The 26,583-nt window shown below is 45.3% G+C and overlaps 1 protein-coding gene across 1 annotated transcript; it reads right to left on the bottom strand.

Moving 5' to 3' along the window:
* Nucleotides 1-232: 232 nt before the first annotated feature.
* LOC147324169 (poly [ADP-ribose] polymerase tankyrase-2-like) lies at nt 233-26,583 on the bottom strand. Its single transcript, XM_086304909.1, has 28 exons — nt 26,470-26,583; nt 25,650-26,011; nt 24,771-24,886; nt 24,560-24,668; nt 23,387-23,482; nt 22,505-22,541; nt 22,110-22,185; nt 21,542-21,636; nt 18,923-18,989; nt 18,747-18,824; nt 17,758-17,866; nt 17,556-17,677; nt 17,351-17,442; nt 17,173-17,251; nt 16,890-17,061; nt 16,337-16,416; nt 15,920-16,065; nt 13,284-13,488; nt 9,674-9,862; nt 9,218-9,578; nt 8,484-8,560; nt 7,609-7,729; nt 7,084-7,181; nt 6,744-6,818; nt 6,288-6,393; nt 5,215-5,401; nt 4,973-5,129; nt 233-4,011 (listed from the first exon to the last, which is right to left on the bottom strand). The coding sequence occupies exons 1-28, from the start codon at nt 26,538-26,540 to the stop codon at nt 3,949-3,951; spliced, it is 3,546 nt and encodes a 1,181-aa protein (XP_086161035.1). The 5' UTR covers nt 26,541-26,583; the 3' UTR covers nt 233-3,948.

Raw genomic sequence — 26,583 nt, 5'->3', positions numbered from 1 at the left:
CCAGTCATACAGCACCACATGCATCATTCACACACAGAGGAGAACAGTCGGAGCTCATTCACCCTGCAGGTTTTACAGTCTGAAAAAATCCAACTGTTCTTTGATTTCCAGGGTTGAAAGTTTCGATTCTGCAGGACTAAAAAGAAAACGTTTCAAGATGATTTAGGTTATGAATCTGAACTCATGGATGGAAAGCGACCCCCCCCCCCCACACAGCTGAGGTTTGAGACTTCACTCTCCGGCAGTCATTGTAAAAAAAAAAAAAAAAAAAAAAAACACATTACATGCTCAGTGATTTTAAACCAGCATCAGCTCTATGGGAGGCTTTTTCAACTCTTGCCCACAAAATGACCTCCTGTTTTGGTGCAAACTTCTGTTATTAAACCTGTCTGCTGAGCATTCGCCTGCTCTACTATTTGAATGAGCTCAGTGTGAAACATAGCTCTGTCTTAAAAGGTGCAAAGCAAAAAACCCCAACAGGGAAACAACAGGGAAACCTTTTTGGAAAGCTTGTTAATGTGAGTCCAGCTTTTAGCCCAGAAATCTTCTCATTCTCACTCATTTGGGTCATTAAGGAAAACTGAACTTTCTATCAGCACTTCCTGTTTGTAAGCTAACAGTGGGCGAGCAGTCAGCCACCACGAGGATGTTCTGAACAGGTTTAAAGCGTCATTATCTTTGTTCTGCTGCATGTGGATTACAGACCTGATCAGAACAGTGATTTGAACGCTCTCATGCTGCCCGCAGGAGGAGATTCCACATATTTATGATACATTTCTCGTTTCACAGAAAAGAGAGCCGATCAGTCTGCATCAAAATAAAATTCAGAGCTGATTGTTTTTGCAAACTTACACAGTTCCTGATGTGATCACTCTCTCCAGTTCACCTACATTACCTTAGTTAAGCTAACAGCCGTCGCTTCAATCAGAGTTCAGAAAAATGAAAACTCAATGAATCTGGACTCTAGAAAGGAAATAAATGAATAAGAATTAGTGACGTTGTGTGTTTTGTTGCTTTGTTCAGCTTCAAACAGGATTTCATGTTAGCTTAGCATTTCAGCTATAAAACAGGGGCCCGTTCTTCGTACGTCGCTCACTACATCCAAGACCAAACCATCGCGCTAACCGTGAGCTCGCTAATCCGGTTCCCCGAACACACCTGTTGTTGACGATTAGTACAGCTGGACGCAGTAATGTGACATCACTGGGTGTCGTAAAAGGGGCTACGCATCGATAGTAGAAACATTGATCGGCAACCCGCTGATTGGTCGGCGAAAATGTCGAAGGAGCGCGCTCAGTATTTTTCGGCAGCAGAGCAAGAACTCTTGATTGAGGGATTTCAGGAGTTTCAGAGTTTAATTAAAACGCAAGGGAACACTGCAAAGGCTGCAAAAGCAAGGAGAGAGGGCTGGCAGGAAGTTGCTGACAAATTAAACTCGTAAGTAATTTAATAATAACAATAATAATGGAGTGGGTTTATATAGCGCTTTTCAAGGCACCCAAAGCGCATGACAATACCACTATTCAGTCACTTTATTATTTATTCATAGATTTATTATATTACACTATATTATCCAATATTATATTACATTATATTATATTGTTATATTATATCCCCTTTCACATTAGAGCCACAACAGGACCCACTAGAACATGGGAACAAGTAAAAGTGGAATATAAGAATATTCTACTGAATGGTAATATTTATCACTTATATTGCTTTTCGTCTCTTGGAAAGAGACCCTGAAATAATCTATTTGTTTGTTCATAACAGCAACCAAGAAAAGGGCAGAGCAAAAAAAAGACAGGTGGTGGTCCTGCACCCCCTCGTCAACAAGTTGGTTAAGTATATAATACCCTCACGGGAATATCAATATCTCTCAATGAGCACACTGTCGCGCTGAGCTAAAGGATCCTGTCTGTCCCGCAATATACGCTGAATTCTGAGGACTCTCCTTATCAATCTTGCACCTTCTGCAATGGGTGGCTCGCGTAAACGGACAGGACATGGCTGTGACAGACTTCCCAAATCCACCTTCGCTTTTATAGCCGTGGTCTCTCATCTTGATTACACGAAGTAATTTACAATTACTACTCTGAAATATGAATTACATCTGTAATAATCACATACATGTAATAGAATGTTAATAGTACATTTCCCTTTTTTAGGAAATGACCTGTATGTATCTGTGTGACATCAATGAAAGGATCAAGTGCTGCATTATCTTTAGTTACATTGATGCTATTTATTTATGGTGAAACAGTGGTGGAATATCGCTGTTGCTTTCGTATAAATGAAGCGGACATACCTGCGTGGCCGCGATCTAATCCTGTTTACATAAAGTAAACCTGCTCCCGAGCAGGTTTACGCTTACGGCTCTGTTGCTATGACAGCAAGTCCCGGATGAGCTTCGGGGAACCGAATGATCCAGGATCACGCGAAATCGTCAACAATCTAATCCAGCTAACTTACTTAGCGAGGTACGAAGAACGGGCCCCAGATCTGACAGTTTAACTTTCCATCTGGGCAGCTGTTTGTTTGAAGGCATGCGACGCTAACCCTTAAACCCAAAACTCTTCAGTCCAACATCAGCTCAGTTTTTAAAACGAAATATTTTTAAATGATCACTTTTTGTTATTTTCTATCAAATATAGCTTTAAGTTATGTTTGATGTCTGGATTAAATATCAAATAATCTGATGAACTTGCGTCAAAGTGGTCCCTGTTTTTTGTTTTTTTTTAATATATTAAAGTACAAACACTGCCCCTCGGAAGGCTTCCTTATTTTGGCCAGTCAGAAAAAGATTGAGCTTTTCGAGAGGTGGGGCTTAGAGTCCAGAGCTAAAGCAGTTTGTCTGACAGAGGTCAGCATCACATAAACATGAAGAGTGATTAACAAATTTATATCTGACGCCACAGAGGCCCTAAATTTAAACAAAATGACCAAAATCATTTTAGATTTTTCTGTAATGTTAATTCACCAGTAAGTGTAAAAACTTTAACATTGATTTTTTAATGCTAAAATGTAATTATTGTTGTTGAATTTTCCAATTTACTGTTTTCACAAAAATGCTGAAAAAAAGGTGAAGTTGTTTTTAATTAAGTTGTTTCTAAAAAATGTGTGTTCCCTTGTTTTTATGACTGGTTGTCTAATAAATTTGTTAAGGGCTGTATTTTTTTTAAAACTGAATCATAAAAAGCTTTTCTGACCAGGGATAAAAACACTGAGCTGGAATATGAACTAAATAAATCAGTCAGAGATCTGCAGTCAGGCTACGACTGCTCAGGTATGTCTGCGGCAGGTAAATAATATTTGTTTGATGAATCAGATTCAGGTTTTCATGAACTGTGTGATAACTCCAGCCAATCAGAGACTGCAGCTCGTTCAGGCTGATTCAGAGAAAACCTGGTGTTTAAAAACCAACACGATATTTTCACTTCATAAATATTAATAAACTGACATGCTTGTACAAAAAATAAATATACACGTAACATCTCCATGAAACCAATCCAGTTCTTCATCTCGTCAGGTGGTTGCCAGGGTTGTTTTGACTGTTTTGACTGTTCTGTCTGCAGCGAGCAACCGTTCACCGTTACGTCGCCGTTTTCAAAGACGGGGAGCAATGAACCCATTTATCTGCCAATTACAGCAACTTCCCATCACGTGGGTTCAAACATCAACAACATGTCGCGTGGGTCAAGTACATGGATTTGGTTTTTGAAAAATGACCTGAAATATGTGAACAACACATTTTTAACGACAAGAGGATGAAATCAACAGTCACATCACATCAGGACGGAAGACAATAAAGTGCATAAAACCACAAAAAAAACAGTCATCTGATAAAAACCTACATGTTTTATACATGGTATAAATAAAGTTTTCTCTGTGCATGCAGTTAGTGAAGATTCTGGTGTTTCTTCGTGTTTTCCTTCCCTGACTCCATCTTCATCTGTCTGCGGAGGCTTCAGGCTTTATGATCTGGTAGGTGATCAGGTACTCGGGGTAGGCCTGTGGGCGGCAGAGAGGCGTTCACTGACACTCTGTAACAGACACTCAACCTTCCCCAGTTACACCGAACTAAAAACTGATTCTTTCATTTACATTTTTTTCTACAATCACTTTGAGCTGGTGTATATGAAACGTGCTATTCATAAAAGGTTTCATGACGATTTCACACTCACAGAAACTCTGCAGCTGTTCATCACCAACTCCATTTATATTCACAGAAAGCTTTGAAACCTTTTCATGCACACGAGGCTGATGAAAACAGATTTCTCTTGAAACAACACCGAGTTAACCCCCCAAACTAGCTCTGAGCTCAGTTCGTTCTCACTCAGTTTGTTGTGAGGAGCTGCTGGTCGGCCTGGAACTGAATTTAAACTCAAAACAATGAGAGATGTTTCAACGCGAGCCCGCAGGCACCTCTCTGCTTGTTTGCGTTTGCAGGAAGACGACAGTAAATGTGACACTCTGACACTTTAACGTCCCCACTTCCTTCTCGTCCTCTCAGGCTGCTGCTTTCAGCACTAAAGCAGACCTCTGCATGTAATGCGACACACTTGTAACGTGGCTGATTGCTCGAGTGGACATGTATTCATGCCGCTTTGTGAAGTGCCACTTCTGAGAAGATATTGGTTTTGGCACAAGACATTAGAAAATGTCCAACTGTCTGAGCACGAGCCGCTCTCTTCACTTATTCAACGATTATCTGTCATCTGGCTGTTTGTGTAGGAGACGCGTCCGCCTTTCAGAGGAAAGCTGAAGCCAACATGGCCGTGCTGCAGATTTAAGCAAAGCTCCACAGAGTTCGGTATTTAGCACGCTCGAGTTTGTGTGTTAAACCTTTAATAAAATTCATGATTATTTCTTCAAAACTCTTAATTAACCCAAAATATTTGATGTTTCTAAGACTCCAAACCACAGACTTTATCCAAAAATAAAGTTCTAAGGATGACGAGGTGTTTCTGACCTGCTCTCCTCTGTAGATGACGTACTCGGCCAGAGCGAGGCCGTTAACGCTCGGCCTGCCGGTGACGGAGTGGTGACCCGGCGGCGAATGAGCCATCTTCATGGCGCTGAACTGCAGGAAGGATTTACCCAGAGTCACCCTGCAGAACAACAGGTGCCTGCGAGGAACAAAGAAGCGTGAGAGTGGTGCTCCACTGCAGTCTGAGCACAGGTGTGTTTGGGGGTGGAGGTCAGGTGGTGTACCTGTGGCAGACATAGCAGGAGCGGTCTTTGTGGAGCGGACAGCCCGTCCCTCCTCCGATGCCGTAGACGTACTGGTTACTCTTTGACGAGTTCTCTGCAAAGTAAATCCCGGCGCCGAACATCCCCCCGATGTACGCGTGGCGTTCATCGAAGCCTTTATGGATGATGGCGTTGACAAACGGCGAGCCTGAGAGGGAATCGATGCAGTACGATCAACGCCCACGTTAACATTACTGTTTCATGTCATGATTCGTATGATTCACGCTTCTGTCCCAACAAGTCTCTACTTCACTATCTACCTGTGAGAGGTGACCGACAAAGCTCTGAGCACATCTGCACAGATCCCAGGACAGCTGCCATTTTTATATCTGTCCCTGAACGTCTCATGTCCTCTAAAGCCTCAAGAGGGCAAACAGCCGCAGACCTGACGGCTGAGTTTTCAGTCCTGTCATACTTCTTTATAATCTGCTTCACAGCCATGTTGGCGCATGTGTGGTTGGAGATGAGTCCATGTGGTCACATGAAGCAGGCAGGCATGCAGACGTGCACGGACCGTCACTCAGAACGCGGCAGACTCGTGAAAATGAACTCCAGGCCTCGCACTGCGAGATCACCCCGATCACAGACAACTCTATGACTTTGACCTGAATTTGTGTTTGTTGGATCGTCGCCGGCGATGAGAGCTGGGTGTCCGTCTACAGTCCACCGTTCACAGGCAAACATCAGAGCAGAAGACATAGCAGATGCCATCTCATGCTGGCTTTGAGCCACACCAACACATTCTTCACTTGTGACACTTCCTGAAAATCAAAATCGTGTTGAAGCATCAGTGTTTCGACACACCCGAGGAGGTTTAGAGGAGAAGGGGAAACAGCCGCACTTCCACCGAGGGATCTAAGAATGGTAGCTGTGCTGAAAACCAGCGATGTACGTGGCCAAGTTTAAATCATGCAAGTCTTCCCCCACTGCTCTACACTGGTACACCTGATATTATAGAGGTTAGATCTGTTGACTGTTCTCCATCACAACACTTTTGCTGCTTGTTCCTATATCATGATCTTTGGTGTTCTGACCGTGAAACAGCATGCGCTCATTGGAGTGGTTGTGGTTTTCCTCAGACACTTCCTTCCTGCGGTGGCTGTACCTCTCCCACAGCTTCTTGTTGCAGACCTTCTGGATCTGAAACACAATCAGCTGAGAGTCAACACAGTGACCTCCTCTAACCTCTGACCCCACCACCATCATGCCCAACAGATGTTCATGTGAGAATAACAACGTCCCGTGGAGCTGGGTCACAACGTCCTGCATCTTAGCACCAAGTCTGTGATGGCGACCGTGTGTAAGACCTGCATTCTCATCTAAACCAAACAAAACAGAACTCATACGATGAAAATGATCTCCTGTCATGTGCTACACGTGAGAGAGGGCGGCTTCAGATTCTTCATCTATGAAAGCAAATCAGCCCGCAGCTCAGAAAATGACCCAGCAGCAGCAAAGACGCAGCCCTCCAAGTCTTCGCAGCGAGTTACCTTGACCAGGTTGTATCTGTTGAAGACTCCTCCAGCGTGGCCGCCGTCTCGGTGCTCTCTGATGGTGCTCTGCATCTGACCAACACAAACAAAACCACATTAGGACCGCGGCCTGGTAGGCTGTTAGGCCTTTAATCTCAGCAAACGTCCTCTCTGTGTTCACTGCCACCTGCTTTAGCTTCTCCACACTTTCACTGTACGTGTACTTTATTCTGTGCACACGACACGTTTGTGTGTCCTGAAGTAAGCATCGCTCACAGCTGGCTCTTTCACAGCGATGAAATAAATCAAGAGTTTCAGAGTTAACCTGCAGGTCTCATCATCAGGTATGAGTCAGTACCTCCTCCTCCACCGACTGGAACTCCTTGTCGTCGGCCGAGAGGTCGATTAAGATCGTCCCACTGTTGGCTGTGTTCAGCGTCAGATACGGATTCAGACCTGTCACAAACACACAAATCAGGAGTTTCTCAGATACGATGGAGAAAAACTTAAAGCAAGCCAACCCCGACCCAAACAGTCGAAGTCATCATGGTTACCTGCCTCGGTCCACCTGCTGGTATAACATGTGTTTTCTCTTCATTCATTAAAGCTCATGAAATGATTGGAATGTGTTTCAGTCATTAAGTGGAGGAGACCTAACCCCTGGCTCTCGTGAACCTCATCAGTAAGAGGAGGGGGTCCTGTCAATCAAAACAAGGGGCCTTAAAGGGGGAGGAGCTAAGAAATCATGCTCAGATCAGAGAAATAAAGATTATTTAGTGTTGGGAATCATACAAAGCTGCTCTGATAGAGTCCAATGATACAAATCTAGAGTGCACAATGAGCAGAATAACTCCAGTTTAAATGTGTGTGCGTGTGTCCTCACTCTGCGGCCCACTGATGAGCCTCTCCACTCCTTTGATGATCTTGTGTCTGTGTCCGTAGGCGTTGATGCCGATCTCCTTCAGCTCGCGATGACCCATCTCCACCACAACGTCTAGAGTGATCTACACACACACACACACACACACACGTTTACTGCCTTTGTAAGGACATTCAGTGACACAACCTATTTTTTGGGTCCAAAGAAAAACGAACCAGAAGCTTAAAACTGAGTCAGAAACCATCTGCAGGCCTTTGCTTGATTCTTTTATTTGCACTGAAACTAAACGACTCTGAAACAGATCGTTTATGAAGCGCGACAGCTGTCACCCAAACTAACCAAGCAAAGGTCATTACAGCTTCTCACAGCTGCTGCAGAGCGGTTTTACTTTTCATTCATTTAGGAGGTTTATCAGCATTCATGTGAAACATTATGCGCAACTGCCAGGTGCTGCTAATCAGAGGCTTTTGATAAACTGATGATCAACACGTGAATATAAAAGTTTAGGCAGACCCTAACATGCTAACTGAGACCTGTAAAGGTCAGAGTTCATTGGCTGTGTGGGAGGGGTTAGGGGCTGTTTTTTGTTGTTGTTTTTTTTACAATTTTAGCCAAATTAAAGGTGTTAACAGCAGATGAATCATGTGTTAGCACTTCCTGTTGATATCACTGGATATCTGTGATCTTCAAGTCTCTCCACAGTAACAGCAGGAATAATTGTTGTTCATCAGTCCTTTCAATGGATGGAAAGTTTCCTCATATTTAAATAAAGAAATTCTTCAATGAAAGTCGGTGCAGCTAATGCTCTTGTACCTGCCGTCACTGTTTCCTTACACACGGGAAACCTGCCAGTAGTTTGCCGGTGTCGAAGTTCTCACCTGCTCCCTGTCGAAGATCTCCAGAAGATGCTCCAACCCCAGGTTCTCCAAGAACTGACAGATGCTGAGCTCAGTCCCTGAACAACAAACACAATCAGTTCAGAAACCAAAACAAGACGGCGTTCATCCAGAGGCTCTCGGCACGCGATCCACAGGAATACAACTGACCGCAGTGGGAAAAGGAAAAAAGCAATTAAGTAGAACATCGCTCGGCCTGTTACCAAACTGGACGGTTCACACCGTCTGTGACAGAAACCCAACTATCCCTGCAGCTAACACTCGGGCAGGATACGTCCTGGTTGTCACAGCTTGATCGGATTGGTGGCGTCTTCTTTGGTGATGCGTTTGGCTCGCCGTAGTTCAAACCTCACGGAAGATATTTAACTGATACTACAGTGATCCTGGGATTGATGTAGAACTGAGCATTTTTGCCCTTAGCACCTTAGCTTTCTGAAACCATATGTCATGCTCCCTGTAGTGGCTGAAAAGTTAGCCTCACCCTAAACTCTGACTCTAACAGGACCAAAACTTCCAAAATGAAGATCATGTTTTATTCAGTCATAATAAAATAATAAAGTAGTAAAAAGAAAGCAAGAGGAAGCTTTTTATCTCCTGGACTTCAGGAGTCGCCCCCTGCTGGCCAGTTTAAGGCTCTTCAGCTCGGGCCTCACTTGTCAGACCTTCAGCGCAGGTTAGCTGTTGATTTCACATCACGTTTTTTTTTAATCACCGACCTTCATCTTTTTTCTCTATGCCCGGGGATCCCTCCGCAGCCAACAGCAGGGCCGACATCTCAGGAAATGGTGAGGACGATGATGGCGGCGGTGAAGACGAGAGGCTTGCAGCAGCGGCTGTGTTACTGGTCGCTGCTGCAGATGTGGAGGAGGAAGAGATGGAAGGGGAAGAAGACAGGAGGAGAGAAGGTGTGGGGCAGGCGGATGACGAGGAAGGGTTGGAGGAGAGGAGTGGTGGGATGGCGGTGACAGGTGGAGCACCGGAGGCAGACATCGCTACGCTGATGACCTGAGGTTTGTAACAGCCAGGGAGAGCGGAGGGAGGCATCGCCGCTGTTAGCAAGGCCCGGACATCATCAGCCTGCAGGAGGAAGAGGAGGAGGAGCTTATCAATGTGTTTTATCACCACAAGCTGTTTTATGGTGGACTGTCCCTTTAACTCAGTGTGAGACTGACTGTGACCAGGTCCAGAGGCGACTGTCCTTCCTGGTTCCGCAGGGTCGGGTCAGCGCCGTGAGCCAATAGGAGAGCACAAAGCTGCGTGCGTCCCTTCTGAGCGGCCTCGTGCAGTGGCGTGAACGCCCACTTATCAGTGCCGTTAACACAGGCGTCATACTTGATAAGGAGAGCCGCCACATCCACGTGCTAGAAGAGATGGCACAATGTTCACACTCAGCAGGCTTTTATTGTGAAAGGAAATAAAAACTGATTTATGTCCTCTGATAATCGTGTTTGTGAGATGTGAAGACACACACGCGCACACACACACACACACACACACACGCTAACTGTGTCATTTCCCTCCTCCTCACTGAAGTGTGTTTGTTCACACTCCGTCTCCAGGGGCCCGTTCTTCGTACGTCGCTTACTACATCCAAGATCAAATGACACATCCAAGACCAAATCATCGCGCTAACGTTGAGCTCGCTAATCCGGTTCTCCGAACACACCTGCTGTTGACGATTAGTACAGCTGGATGAAGTAATGTGAGATCACTGGGTGTGGTAAAAGGGGCTACGCATCGATAGTAGAAACATTGATCGGCAACCCTCTGATTGGTCGGCGAAAATGTCGAAGGAGCGCTCGGCTCGGTATTTTCCGGCAGCAGAGCAAGAACTCTTGATTGAGGGATTTCAGGAGTTTCAGAGTTTAATCAGAACGCAAGGGAACACTGCAAAGGCTGCAAAAGCAAGGAGCGAGGGCTGGCAGGAAGTTGCTGACAAATCAAACTCGTAAGTAAGTTAATAATAACAATAATAATGGAGTGGATTGATATAGTGCTTTTCAAGGCACCCAAAGCGCTTTACAATGCCACTATTCATTCACTCTCACATTCACACACTGGTGGAGGCAGCTACGGTTGTAGCCACAGCTGCCCTGGGGCAGACTGACAGAAGCCAGGCTGCCATATCGCGCCATCGGCCCCTCTGGCCAACACCAGTAGGCAGTAGGGTAGATTTATTATATTACACCATATTATCCAATATTATATTACATTATATTATGTTATATTATATCCCCTTTCACATTAGAGCCACAACAGGACCCACTAGAACATGGGAACAAGTAAAAGTGAAATATAAGAATATTCCACAGAATGGTAATATTTATCACTTATATTGCTTTTAGTCTCTTGGAAAGAGACCCTGAAATACTCTGTTTGTTTGTTCATAACAGCAACCAAGAAAAGGGCAGAGCAAAAAAAAAGACAGGTGGTGGTCCTGCACCCCCTCGTCAACAAGTTGGTTAAGTAAATAATACCCTCACGGGAATATCGATATCTCTCAATGAGCACACTGTCGCGCTGAGCTAAAGGATCCTGTCTGTCCCGCAATATACGCTGAATTCTGAGGACTCTCCTTATCAATCTTGCACCTTCCGCAATGGGTGGCTCGCGTAAACGGACAGGACATGGCTGCGACAGGTTTCCCAAATCCACCTTCACTTTTATAGCCGTGGTCTCCCATCTTGTTGACGCAACAACATTGTCATCCCCTATGTAGCCGGTGTATCAGAAAAACTCAGGAGAGTTTTCTCCAAGCATGACATCCCGGTGCATTTCAGACCCACCAACACGCTCAGACAAAAACTGGTTCACCCGAAAGACAAAACGCCAAAACACAGACTTAACAATGTGGTGTATGCTGTACAGTGCAGTGAGGAATGCCCAGACCTCTACATTGGAGAGACCAAACAGCCACTTCACAAGCGCATGGCACAACATAGAAGAGCCACCTCCACAGGACAAGACTCAGCAGTCCATCTGCATCTTAAGGATAAAGGACACTCTTTGAGGATGCCAATGTTCACATTTTGGACAGAGAGGACAGATGGTTTGAAAGAGGAGTGAAAGAAGCATCTATGTCCACTGTGAGCGACCATCTTTGAACAGAGGCGGGGTTTACGACACCAACTCTCTGCCATCTATAATCCAGTTTTGAGATCCTTCCCAGACGCCTTAACACCCACTCACATCCTGGGCCATCTGACCTCAGGAATTCGCATGATAAGGTGGGGCCAGGTTTCACAATGAACACACCCGAAACTCTGGCTGATTGGGACCCACACCCAGTTTCACACCTTGGCTCAGGCGATTAGAGGATCATCAGGGGGTCCTTTTGTCCCTCTGTGGGGGGAAACTCCCACTAGGTTTATATCTGGGACTCTCCACCATTTGACCTTAGAACTGAAGAAGCTTCTTGGATGAGAGGTGAAACGTCTTCAAGTAACTTAAAGAAGTCCAGACGCTTTTCTTTGCAAGCTCCTTTGACTACGATGACCTGGATGACTGAGAACCTTCACAGACGTCTCCCATCTTGATTACACGAAGTAATTTACAATTACTACTCTGAAATATGAATTACATCTGTAATAATCACATACATGTAATAGAATGATTAATAGTACATTTCCCTTTTTTAGGAAATGACCTGTATGTATCTGTGTGACATCAATAAAAGGATCAAGTGCTGCATTATCTTTAGTTACATTGATGTTATTTATTTATGGTGAAACAGTGGTGGAATATCGCTGTTGCTTTCGTATAAATGAAGCGGACATACCTGCGTGGCCGCGATCTAATCCTGTTTACATAAAGTAAACCTGCTCCCGAGCAGGTTTACGCTTACGGCTCTGTTGCTATGACAGCAAGTCCCGGATGAGCTTCGGGGAACCGAACGATCCAAGATCACGCGAAATCGTCAACAATCTAATCCAGCTAACTTACTTAGCGAGGTACGAAGAACGGGCCCCAGCTCACCAGTCTGTGTGTTTTGGTGCACTTAAACCAAAAGGGGGCGCCACAGGGGAAAAAACAAAAGCTCAGTTAAAGCCTTTATTACTGCCACACACAATAGAGCACAATAAGGCCACATTAGACACAATGGCACCACCATGTGGTCAGTTAAAAAACTACAATGGTGTAGTTTATCAGCCTGTTTCAGGCTGTCCTGTGATTTCAACTAAAGAAACCTTTCAGCAATCACACTGAAACATCTCTCAGACGCACACTTTTTGTTTGCTTTGTCAGGCGTGTGTCTGTCTTCGCGATTCTGATGTTGTGGAGAGAAATCTGTTTACACCGGCACTTTCTGGGTACTTTCTCTCTTTTTTTCCTCCTCGGGGAGATAATTACATGTTAGCATAAAGACTGTGTTTAAGGTTAGAGTCCTAAGCTGGATTAGGTGTGTGTGTGTCTGTACCTGTCTGTCTATCTTTGTGAGGACCAATCTTTTTCTTGTATCTAGACATTTGTGGAAAGTGAGGACTTTTGTTCCTCATCACAGGGCAAAGCTTCAGCTGGTTTCGAGTTCATAACAACAACAATAATAATAATAATAATAATAATAAATAATAATAAAAAAATGGATTTATATAGCGCTTTTCAAGGCACCCAAAGCGCTTTACAATGCCACTATTCATTCACTCTCACATTCACACACTGGTGGAGGCAGACAGACTGACAGAAGCGAGGCTGCCATATCGCGCCATCGGCCCCTCTGGCCGAGTTCAGACGTGGTTTTAGGTTCAGAGCTAACGATGTGTGTGAATGTTATCCCCGACTCACCCCGTACGAGGCAGCGTTGTGCAGAGGGATCAGTCCACCTTTGTCCTGAGAGTTGACCTCAGCTTCGTGCTGCAAAAGGTACTCTGCCACCTCCAAGTTATTATAGCCCGCTATACACACAAAGAAAAACATGCGTATACATATGTATGACAGCATGTTGGAGAAATTAATAATGCAAGAGAATAATTTAACATTTAATAGAATATTTTAACTTTAGCAGGATGTAAAATATAAATTAAATGTGGAATCAAATATGTGAAACTAGATATCACAAAAACAAGTCCTCTTTGCCATCGAGCATTCAGGCGTCACTTTGTCATGACTGTAAACTGTTTTTTATATTTATATATATATAAAAAAAAAAAACACCCAGCACGCCCCTGCGGGCGGTTTATCCTTCAAGCTCGGGTCCTCTACCAGAGGCCTGGGAGCTTGAGGGTCCTGCGCAGTATCTTAGCTGTTCCTAGGACTGCGCTCTTCTGGACAGAGATCTCCGATGTTGTTCCTGGGATCTGCTGGAGCCACTCGCCTAGCTTGGGAGTCACCGCACCTAGTGCTCCGATTACCACGGGGACCACCGTTACCTTCACCCTCCACATCCTCTCGAGCTCTTCTCTGAGCCCTTGGTATTTCTCCAGCTTCTCGTGTTCCTTCTTCCTGATATTGCTGTCATTCGGAACCGCTACATCGATCACTACGGCCGTCTTCTTCTGTTTGTCTACCACCACTATGTCCGGTTGGTTAGCCACCACCATTTTGTCCGTCTGTATCTGGAAGTCCCACAGGATCTTAGCTCGGTCATTCTCCACCACCCTTGGGGGCATCTCCCATTTTGACCTCGGGACTTCCAGGTTATACTCCGCACAGATGTTCCTGTACACTATGCCGGCCACTTGGTTATGGCGTTCCATGTATGCCTTGCCTGCTAGCATCTTGCATCCTGCTGTTATGTGCTGGATTGTCTCTGGGGCATCTTTACACAGCCTGCACCTGGGGTCTTGCCTGGTGTGATAGACCCCAGCCTCTATGGATCTTGTGCTCAGAGCTTGTTCTTGTGCTGCCATGATTAGTGCCTCTGTGCTGTCTTTCAGTCCAGCTTTGTCCAGCCACTGGTAGGATTTCTGGATATCAGCCACCTCCTCTATCTGCCGGTGGTACATACCGTGCAGGGGCCTGTCCTTCCATGATGGTTCCTCGTCTCCCTCCTCTTTCTTGGGTTTCTGCTGCCTGAGGTATTCACTGAGCACTCGGTCAGTTGGGGCCATCTTCCCAATGTATTCTTGGATGTTCGTTGTCTCATCCTGGACTGTGGTGCTGACACTCACCAGTCCCCGGCCCCCTTCCTTCCGCTTAGCGTACAGCCTCAGGGTGCTGGACTTGGGGTGAAACCCTCCATGCATGGTAAGGAGCTTTCTTGTCTTTATGTCAGTGGCTTCTATCTCCTCCTTTGGCCAGCCTATTACCCCAGCAGGGTACCTGATCACGGGCAGGGCGTACGTGTTGATGGCCCGGATCTTGTTCTTACCATTCAGCTGACTCCTCAGGACTTGCCTGACCCTCTGCAGGTACTTGGTGGTTGCAGCCTTTCTAGCGGCCTCTTCATGGTTCCCATTTGCCTGCAGGATCCCCAGGTACTTGTAACTGTCCTCTATGTCTGCAATGTTGCCTTCTGGTAGTTCAATCCCCTCAGTTCTGACTACCTTCCCTCTCTTTGTTACCATCCGACTACACTTCTCCAGTCCGAACGACATTCCAATGTCATTGCTGTATAGCCTGGTAGTGTGGATCAGTGAATCGATGTCTCGTTCACTCTTGGCATACAGCTTGATGTCATCCATGTACAGGAGGTGGCTGACAACTGCTCCGTTCTGTAGTCGGTATCCGTAGCCAGTCTTGTTAATGATCTCACTGAGGGGGTTCAGGCCTATGCAGAACAGCAGTGGGGACAGAGCATCTCCTTGGTAGATCCCGCACTTGATGGTGACTTGGGCTTGGAGTTGGCCTCTAGTGTTGTACGCCACATCCCCATTGAGTTCCTGATGAAGGCTCTTAGGGTCCCATTGATCTTGTACAATTCTAGGCATTCCAGTATCCAGCTGTGGGGCATTGAGTCATAGGCCTTCTTGTAATCAATCCAGGCAGTGCACAGGTTGGTCAGTCTGGTCTTGCAGTCTCAGCTGATTGTTCTGTCTACCAGTAGCTGGTGTTTTGCGCCTCTGGTATTCTTGCCAATTCCTTTCTGTGTCCCGCTCATGTATTGACCCATGTGCCTGTTCATCTTAGCCGATATGATGCCTGACAGGAGCTTCCATGTAGTACTGAGGCAGGTTATTGGTCGGTAGTTGGAGGGGACCGGTCCCTTCTTGGGGTCCTTGGGGATCAGGACCGTCCGGCCTTCAGTTAGCCATTCCGGGTGTCTCTCGTTAACTAGCAGCTGGTTCATTTGTGCTGCCAGACGCTCGTGGAGTGCAGTCAGCTTCTTCAGCCAGTAGGCGTGAACCATGTCGGGCCCTGGTGCTGTCCAACTCTTCATACTGGAGACCCTTTCTTGGATATCTGCCACTGTGATGGTTACTGGACCCTGTTCAGGGAGGTCGCTGTGGTCGAGTCTGAAGACACGCAGTCCTCCTCCTCACCCTTTATCCTTGGCGTGGACGTCGGCTCCGTGCTGCAGCAGGAACTGGACGACTGCCAGACGGTTGTAGCCGGCAGCAAAATGCAGCGGCGTGGACTGCCGACCCTCCACGTCCCTGCAGTTCACGTTCTGTGCTGTGCAGAGCCTCTGCAGATGCCGATGAATATGGTGTGCAGAGACAAAGAAAGCAGAGAAAAAGGGAAAGAGTTAATTTGTTCAGTAACTTTAAGTTCAACAATGAAGCAACATCTGGACCAACAGAACCTGCAGTTCCTCTAATGTCCAGCAGGGGCTCCAGCAGTGAGTCGTGCAGGTGTAGCTCCTAGCTTTTGCTAGTGAACTGGAGGCACTGAACATTTTGATTGCGTGAATGTGTTCCTGGCTTTAGAAATCAGACTGGTCCTCTAACATGGCTAACCTTGACGACGTCCACATCTCCAGATTTGGACGCTTCTAGCAGCTGTCGGTTGACTTCAGAGTTCCCGATCAGAAATCCTTCTGCAGAGACAAACAAATGAAACACAGATGAGCAACAAAGGTTTAAAACTAGTGACGTGAAAGTGGCAAAACAAGTGAGCAGGCAGCTCATTTTCTCATGACTTGGTTTTAGAACAAGAGACGTCGCCCTCTGCTGGTAATTAGAATGACAGCAGGTTTAAGGCACTTAAGCCACACCCACCTTTCATTTCAGTTTATGGATTTTAAAAATAGGACGCAGCAAAGGTGCACCATGTGTCTAATAAGCATTGATCATTCTTCTACTGATTTTGTCGTCTTGATAAATCAGTTGATCACAGCCGGTTTCTCCCAAATTTACGAGTTCTTAAATTAAGTTAAAGGTTAAATAAATGGAAAAACATGACTCTATTCCAAACATTCACGTGTTTGGTGTAGCAGTGTTTCTAATACCTGCTTTCCTTCTTCGAGTTAAAAAACTGACTATTAAAAGCAGGCTTGATGATTTCCGTCACCTTGCAGTATCTCCTGCACGCTCTCGTTGCCCAGCTGTGACGGTGACAATCCCTGCAGCGACGTGAGCAGCGGGTCGCAGCCGGCGGTCAGCAGCAGCCTGCAGGTCTGCAGGTGGCCGCAGCGAGCGGCTCGATGCAGCGCCGTTTGGCCAAGATGATCCACCGCGTTCACCTGGACGGAAACGACAGGCGGGATTCGTCTCAGGTGTTTCTGATGCTGCAGCGACACTTTCTAATAAACGTGCTTGGGATTAACCACACATTTCAGCTGCCGTTCGCTCACCTTCGCTTCATGTTTCACCAGAACCTCAATGACATCGTTGTGGGCTTTCTCTGACGCCACGTGGAGCGGGGTCTGCAGGCTGAGGGAAACAGTGACATCACAAAAAGATCACGAACTGTGTGACATCACAAACATCACTGAAACAGGAAGTAAAACGCTCTGACACCTCGGGACCCACTCTTTAGTCTTCTCGTTGACGTTGGCGCCCTTCCTCAGCAGAACTTCACATACTTGCTTCCTCTTTGGGTACGGAGAGGCAGACGCACAATGCTGAGAGCGCACACACACACACACGCTTGTTTTTAACACTGAAAATTGTCAATCCATTAAAATCTGCGTGAGTCACTCGGGGCGACTGCACAGGACTGAACACGGCGCCTCACCAGCGCCGTCTCCTGAGTGTGCGGGTGTTTGAAGCTGATGGTCTCCACGCTCAGATGCTTTTTCACTTGAACCATGTCGGCGTCCCTCGCCGCCTGCAGCAGGCTGTGACCTCTGAACTCATCTGAGAAAACAGAAAATCCTCAATGTGCACGCTAATCTGCTAATGACTGTTTGACTTATTTTCTTACAAACAGGACGTACAGGCGAGCCGCTCCTTCAGCTGTGCGGTTGGAGCGAGGTCGATGGAGCTTTTATTGTGACAGTTCAGGAAGGTGGGGTCGGCGCCGTAACTCAGCAGCAGAGAGCACACCTGTGCAAACATACGAGGGCCACCTGAGTAAGAACTGGGGAGGAGGGACTATTTCTACAGCAGAAAGTAGTTCCGGTGCCCATGATGCTGTGCTCTGTGTGACTGTTCAGAGTTACTGTGTCAAACATAAGGCCTGAGGGCCAGAATCAACCCGGCAAAGACTCCAATCTGGCCTACTGGACATTTTTGGAAAAGTTAAAAGACGACACAGATTATGGACTTTAACTTGATTTTCACAGCTTGTCCTGCTGATAAAGACAGAGCCATAGTATAAAGTAAACGCAGAGTTATAAAGTAATAGACAACTAAATCTGCAGTAGAAATATGTTTCTATTTTGTGTTGACTTTTACACATTTATTTTTTTAGATTAAGTCCAAAGAGTGGAGCTGACAGATCTCCGCAGCAGCACTTCTTTTTCTTACATTGAGATTTCTCAGGGATTAAATGTGCAGTTAAACTTTTTCACCAGCACTTAAGATCAAAGCAGTCTGTGTGTGGCCCGCAATAATCTGCTTCATATTTATTGGTTATTTGGATGAAGCAGCTGTTTTAAGGAGAAAGAGCGTACACGGTGTCATTTCAGAAGCCTAACTGGCATCACAGTGAGGTTTTGTCGGGAACAACAGGGAGAAAACATGTTTAATGAAGGCGCAAATATCCGACACACTGCAGCGCCATCTAGTGACCAAATAAAAAAACCGCAACCTCGAGGATGCTTTGAGTGTAAGAGCTGCATTAAGGAAAAAACTTTGCATTTTAATTAAAATGCAAATCTTCAGTTTTTCCATCCTGAAAATTCTGTTGATGAACGCTGTCCTGCAGGTGTTGAGCTCCAGGGTGCGCTGTGATTGGCTGTAGTGAGTTTTGTGTTTGTTTTACCTCAACGCGGTTCTTGGAAGCAGCTTCATGCAGAGGCGTGAACTGCCACAGGTCCATGGCGTTCACGCAGGCGCCGTGCTGCACACGGAGACGGGACGGATTAGTATGGGTATGACCCCCACCCCCACCATGTGCACAGTGCCCGTTCTGCTCGAGCCTGATAAAGTGACAGATACCTTCACCAGCAGCTCGATGACCTCGTAGTGGCCGTACGAACAGGCGTTATGAAGAGGAACCAGGTCCCTGAAACAAACACAACAGCGAGCGGTCAAAACTGCTGCTGCGTTTAACACGTCACAGCCGAGGTGGAGCACTGCGTGTTAAAGAAAACCATCCACAGACTGCAGGCCTCTGTTGAGCCTTACAGTGAAAACTAAGGTCTCTAATCAGAAGTACCTGACTCCGTGGTATAATTCTGAAACACGTACCCTAAAGCAGATGACTCGTAATCTGGAGAGGAAATGGCGTGTCACAAATTTAGAGGATCATCATTTAGCCTGGAGAAATAGTTTGCTGCTTTATAAGAAAGCCCTCCACAAAGCCAGAACATCTTACTATTCATCACTGATTGAAGAAAATAAGAACAACCCCAGGTTTCTCTTCAGCTCTGTAGCCAGGCTGACAAAAAGTCAGAGCTCTTTTGAGCCAACCATCCCTTTAACGTTAACTAGTAATGACTTCATGAACTTCTTCACAAATAAAATTTTAATCATTAGAGAAAAAATGACCAGTAATCATCCCACAGATGTAATATTATCTACAGCTACTCTTAGTACCATTGATGTTAAGTTAGACTCTTTTTCTCCAATTGATCTTTCTGAGTTAACTTCAATAATTACTTCCTCCAAACCATCAACGTGTCTTTTAGACCCCATTCCTACAAAACTGCTCAAAGAAGTCCTGCCATTAATTAATTCTTCTATCTTAAATATGATCAACCTATCTCTAATAATCAGCTATGTACCACAGGCCTTCAAGCTGGCTGTAGTTAAACCTTTACTCAAAAAGCATCTCTAGACCCAGCAGTCTTAGCTAATTATAGGCCAATCTCCAACCTTCCTTTCATATCAAACATCCTTGAAAGAGTAGTTGTCAAACAGCTAACAGATCATCTGCAGAGGAATGGTTTATTTGAAGAGTTTCAGTCAGGTTTCAGAGCTCAGCACAGCACAGAAACAGCTTTAGTGAAGGTTACAAATGATCTTCTTATGGCCTCTGACAGTGGACTCATCTCTGTGCTTGTCCTGCTAGACCTCAGCGCAGCATTCGATACTGTCGACCATAATATCCTATTAGAGCGATTAGAACATGCTGTAGGTGTTACAGGTACTGTGCTGCAGTGGTTTGTATCATATCTATCTAATAGACTCCAGTTTGTGCATGTAAATGGAGAGTCCTCTTCCCACACTGAGGTTAATTATGGAGTTCCACAGGGTTCAGTGCTAGGACCAATTCTGTTTACATTATACATGCTTCCCTTAGGCAGCATCATTAGAAGACATAGCATACATTTACACTGCTATGCAGATGACACCCAGCTCTATCTGTCCATGAAGCCAGATAACACACACCAATGAGTTAAACTGCAGGAATGTCTTAAAGACATAAAGACCTGGATGGCCGCTAACTTTCTGCTTCTTAATTCAGATCAAACTGAGGTTATTGTACTCGGCTTAGAAATATGGTATCTAAGCAGATTCTTACTCTGGATGGCATTACCTTGGCCTCCAGTAACACTGTGAGGAACCTTGGAGTCATTTTTGACCAGGACATGTCCTTCAATGCACATATTAAACAAATATGTAAGACTGCTTTCTTCCATTTGTGCAACATCTCTAAAATTAGAAATATCCTGTCTCGGAGTGACTCTGAAAAACTAGTTCATGCATTTATTACTTCCAGGCTGGACGACTGTAATTCATTATTATCAGGATGTCCTAAAAACTCCCTGAAAAGCCTTCAGCTGATCCAAAATGCTTCAGCAAGAGTCCTGACAGGGACTAGAAAGAGAGCAGATTTCTCCTGTTTTGGCTTCCTGTTAAATCCAGAATTCGAAATCCTGCTCCTCACATACAAGGTCTTAAATAATCAGGCCCCATCTTATCGTAATGACCTTGTAGTACCATATCACCCTATTAGAGCACTTCGCTCTCGCTCTGCAGGCCTACTTGTTGTTCCTAGAGTATTTAAAAGTAGAATGGGAGGCAGAGCCTTCAGTTTTCAGGCCCCTCTTCTGTGGAACCAGCTTCCAGTTTGGATTCAGGAGACAGACACTATCTCTACTTTTAAGATTAGGCTTCAAACTTTCCTTTTTGCTAAAGCATATAGTTAGGGCTGGACCAGGTGACCCTGAATCCTCCCTTAGTTATGCTGCAATAGACGTAGGCTGCCGGGGATTCCCATGATGCATTGAGTTTTTCCTTTCCAGTCACCTTTCTCACTCACTATGTGTTAACAGACCTCTCTGCACTGAATCATATCTGTTATTAATCTCTGTCTCTCTTCCACAGCATGTCTTTATCCTGTCTTCTTTCTCTCACCCCAACCAATCACAGCAGATGGCCCCGCCCCTCCCTGAGCCTGGTTCTGCCGGAGGTTTCTTCCTGTTAAAAGGGAGTTTTTCCTTCCCACTGTTGCCAAAGTGCTGCTCATAGGGGGTCATATGATTGTTGGGTTTTTCTCTGTATCTATGAAGCGCCTTGAGGCAACTTTTGTTGTGATTTGGCGCTATATAAATAAAATTGAATTGAATTGAGACAAAGGAAAGGGCAAAGCAGCTCCACACAGGCACTTACCCCTTATCCTTGGTGTGTACGTCAGCGCCGTGCTGCAGTAACAGCTGCACCGTCTTCACACGGTTGTAACCAGCGGCGAGGTGTAGCGGCGTTGACTGAAACAACAACAACACCCAGTGGTGTGTTACAACACAGGGACACACCGACACAAGCCTCCACCCTGCTGTCAGAGTTATGACCGACAGGAAGAGTTTCTCTACATGAGTCTATTCATGTGAGCCACACTCACCAATGACCCACCACTAATCCATTGAACACAAGGAGCTGGATCCACGATTTTTAGGTTCTGTCTCCATTTATTTTTTAGATATTTTACTGTTATTTTAACCATTTCATTCATTTCTGCATTATTTGTGCTGGTTAACAATATTTAAACCATGTATCTGTTATTTATATTTAACTCAATAACTTTCAGTTTACTTTAATCATTTATCAGGGGCGGAGCTAAATGGGGGGCACCTGTGGTTCTCATGTGCCCCAAAATGTGATTAAACTGATTAGGCATCACACACTTCTTAGAAAAAAGCGTTCAGCTCAGTCTGATATAAATTCAGACCCTCATCGTTACCTTTCGCCCATCACTGGCGTGACAGTTGACGTTGAGCGGTGTCAGCAGAACCATCAGCTTCTGTTCGTTCCCGCTCCTGTGGAGACATCGGCATCACGTTCAACAAAGCTGGAGTTTAATGAATTATATTCAAGGCGTCAATTTCAGAAAAATCTGCTGATGTGTTTTCTCATGAATGTCAGAATCTACTGAAACGAGAGCAAGCGCTGACAGACTCTCACTTCCTATGTTTCTGAGAAATGAATCAAAAATCCAAAACTTCACATTTAAGCAGCTAGAAAAGAGAAATTTGGGGATTTTTAATTTTAAAAATGACACTTGTTCGGTTCAGCTGTAACATCTAAACATTTATGCTTCAACCAAACAAGGTGATACAGAATTACAGAGTACTGTACCTGGCACTTTCCAGAAGCTCATCTTTTCTGTATTCACCTGCAAACAAAAGAAAACAGAAAAAAACAAAAAACACAGGAAGAAGCTGATAAAATGTTTCTCTAAACTTGACCTCTGACCTCTTTTTCTTTCAGTCTTAATATGAACCACAACCAAAGTAAAGGCTAATGTGAAAAAAAAGTAAAACAAAGCTCAATGAAATTAACAATTTGCTAACATGCTAATATTTAGCAGCTATGTTTACCTTTTTCTGAGTGTATTTGCCATAAATACCAAACGAAACTATTCTGCTCATTGTCTTTGTTTCTGTGCCGAGTCTCGACTAGAGAAGCTTTGCCTGATTTATCTTATTTATCGTAAAGTGAGTTTGATGTCAGCTCATCGTAATCGTAGCAAAATCTGCAGAAACTGAGTAAACGGAGCAGTGTGAGGGTTTCTCCCTCAGGAATTACAGTCAGCGCATCACTGTGGGCTAAGTGATGGGCTGACGGAGAGGTTTCATTTGATCATCCAACACAGTGAGATAATATGTCAGACAAATAAGCAAACTTTAAACAAAGATTAAAAAGTGTCAAAAGCAAAAATCTATCAACACCACAAACAACATATTTAGGAATATGACAAAAACCAGGAAACAAAACCACATAACTGCATGAAACCATATAAAAACCATAAAAGACAGATTTACTGTTTCATGTGTGTTTGCAGAAGAGTGAGACGGACTAAAATCAGAGGAAAGGACATGATGTGCTGGAAGTGTGATTATTGATACACGTTCATGGTCACAGAATTTATCGAGACGGGGGCGTGACCGCCTCGTCCAAACTTCGTCACAAACAGGTGAGCTCTAACACCTGCAAATGTCCCCGTGAGGTCCAGCTCACCTGTCAGGACTGCTTTGGCGGACGCATCAGCCAGATCCAGAGCGGTTCGACCGTCGGTGTTCCTGATGGTCGGCTCAGCATCGTGCTGCAACAACACTACACACACACACACACACACACACACACACTTTAATTAATTAATGCGTCCAGAGTTTAACAGGACGCGGTGACTCAGGTGCTCTTCAGTGAGGCAGGTGACTCAAATCTTACGTAGTGCAATAACCAACAAAAAGAGCTCCCCTATTTTATTTTAATAAATTAGAATTTTTTAAAGATTTTAGAAGGCTCTGATTGGGCAACGTGATCTACTGACACTGCAGGAACTGTGTGATGTGTGTCCTGCTGCTCTCTGAGCTCAGTGACAGCTTCCTGGTGACTTCATGGTCTCGGCCTCTAGTACAGTAAAGCTGGTGCAGGGTGCAGCTGCCTCATTATATTCAATATGTTTGGTTTCAAAAACTCAGAAGTCAAAGCTTATTTACTGTGGCTATGTCCATCTTTTATATACAGTATATGGCCACAAATAGTTTTCCAGGACAGGAGCAGCAGGAGCCAAACGCAGACACAGAAGACGACAGAAATGAACAAAATGCAAAACTTTATTAGGGATCAGGGAGCAAGCAGAAATACAAAAGTAAGAACAAAGAGCACGGAGAGCAAAATCAGGACAGCAAACAAACCAGGAGGGGAACAGGACACAGGTGAGAGAACCTGACAGCAGGAGGAGACAAAGAGGGCGGAGCAAACGATGACGATGATGCAAAGGAAGGTGAATCAAAGCAGGAAGTAACCAAAAACACCACGACAAGACGACTCACAGCAAACATAACATCAGACACGGGAACACAAGAGGAACTGACATGTACACAAGACAAGGAGGAAGACAAACACAGAAACAACACAAGTAACTCACAACACACGCGAACAAACCAAACTGCATCACAGGTTAGCTTCAGTTACCAGAGCGAGTCACATAAAAAGTATCAAAGCTGCTGATAATTCATTCATTACAACATATTTCCCGAATTATCTCTAACACAAAACATCATTTCAGCAGCGTTTTGTTTGCCTGAAGTCAAATTTGGTTTCAAATGAAACCTTTTGTGTGTCAGTGTGTGTGCGTGCAGTAACTCTGTGTCCTGCAGGTGTTTGAACATCTGGGTGCTTTTGTACCTATGCACACATCGATCTTGCCCTTGATGGCTGCCTCGTGGAGCGGGGTGTAGTTCCAGTTGTCTCTGCCGTTGGCATCCGCCCCGTGGTGAAGCAGCAGACTCACAACCTACGCACAAAAAAAAAAAAACACACAAGGCTGCAGAGTTTCTGAAGTTTCAGGGGAAAAGTCTCCACTTTCCAGCTCTGGATACGGAACACGTGGATGTACCTCGGCATGGCCGAAGGAGCAGGCGTTGTGGAGCGATATCAGACCGCCATCATCCCTGGCATGGACGTTGGCGCCGTTCTGGAGGAGGAAGTCCACCACGTCTTTACGGCCAAAGCCTGGAGACACAGAGAGCGACACGAATGAACGAGGCTCATTATTCCTCTACTGCCTGAGCCCTTGAACACCTCAGTGACTCCTCCTCCTCCTCCCTACAACCATAAATTATTCAGAGCGAGGCGGCAACGAGCTAACGGGGCTGTACAGGGAGGAGGCAGCTTCATCATCTCATCATCACAGGGGAGAAGAGACGCACGGAGAGTTTTGTGAGTGGACACATCACTGCAGTCAGTTTGACAAAGAAAAACACGACCGCTCCAAGTTTTAAATGAACGCTGATGAAACTCTGCAGAGCTAGGTCATGATAACCATCCACACAGATCCAGCTTCCCTCCACCCAAGTCTGGGGAAAATAACAACAGCATAAAACTTGCACTTCTTTTTATTGCAATACAAACTTCTTAAAGTACATTTCAGAAGAACAAAGAAAACAACATGAATATACAGAAATGATGAAGATCACAAAGAGACTGAGCTGCCTGGGTTTGTGCTCTCTGTGTGCTAACAGCTGTTTATATTGTTTTAAACCAATTAGACATACAATAACATTACATATGCTTTAAACCATTCATGCTACTTATGAATGTGAAGCCGTGTTAGCGTCTGGCAGAAACACGAGGACGTCATCAGTATACAATGAGATAATTATTATTAATATTATGTTTTTTTAAATTTTGAAATCTGGAAAAGACCATAACACTGTAAAAAGAAGATGGCAGACATGCTGTTATCTGACAGGTTAATCAAGCCTGAGCGTCTCACCTGCAGCGAAGTGCAGCGGCGTGGATTTCCGGCCCGCCGTGTCTCTGCTGTTCACGTTCTCGGCCGTCACCAGTTTCCGGACCCGCTCCAGGTCTCCGCTCCGACAGGCCTCGAACAGCTCCCTGCGGCCCTCACCGGTACCCGGCTCTGCCACCTCCACCACCACGGGCCCCGGAGACACGGCTCCGCCCCCGAGACCCGACACTCCTGAACATCTCCGGCCAGACGACATGGGCGGAGGAGAGCGGCCTCTTCCCAGTTTCAAGCTGCCAGTTCCTGAGAGTTTGGATTGCGAGCAGCAAACGGACGAACCCCAGAACCTCGCAGCCACCGAGGCCATGCAGCACGACGAGTCCTGGTACCTGAAAGGCCCCAAACCCAGGAAACCATGAAGAACTGCTTCAGCGTCTGTGCAGCAGATGGAGTTAGAATTAATAAACACAACCAAGAAGCTGAGAAATCTTTTTCTGTCACGACTTCACCGGTTTTACTTTAAAGTCACAGACGACAGATCCTGTAAAACCAAACTTCCTCTGGACTTGCATAGTTCAGTTGCACACTGACTCAGACTTTCTGCACAAACATTCGCCTGGAATCAGTCTGAACATCTGAATGTGCAAAAACACACTTTTCCAAACTATGACTGAAAAAAGGGAAAAGCTGGAAGATCATTTATGGCGCGTTTTCTCACATTAATATTAAACAGGCTTTTAGGAGCATCCACAATGCACTGATGTTTTTCACTACCCACTGATGATCACGTGGGGCGGAGAGTGCATTAAACATTTTTCATGTCAAACATTTTCTGAGAAGTCCTCACCTGCTCACTGACGCTACGACAGCAGGAGAACAATGACACGGGGGTCGCGTAATATCAGCCGCTGAAAGCATCAAAGGCGCGTGGAGGGATTTCTGCGTGTAAAAACGGACCTGA

The sequence above is a fragment of the Aulonocara sp. 'chitande type north' Nkhata Bay genome, linkage group LG8, assembly GCF_057382095.1.
Source record: "Aulonocara sp. 'chitande type north' Nkhata Bay isolate Kocher_YH1m ecotype deep benthic linkage group LG8, A_spYH_male_GT1.1, whole genome shotgun sequence".
Lineage (NCBI taxonomy): Eukaryota > Metazoa > Chordata > Actinopteri > Cichliformes > Cichlidae > Aulonocara > Aulonocara sp. 'chitande type north' Nkhata Bay.
The sequence above is the reverse complement of the archived record's forward strand: the minus strand, read 5'-3'. Positions and strand labels throughout refer to the sequence as shown.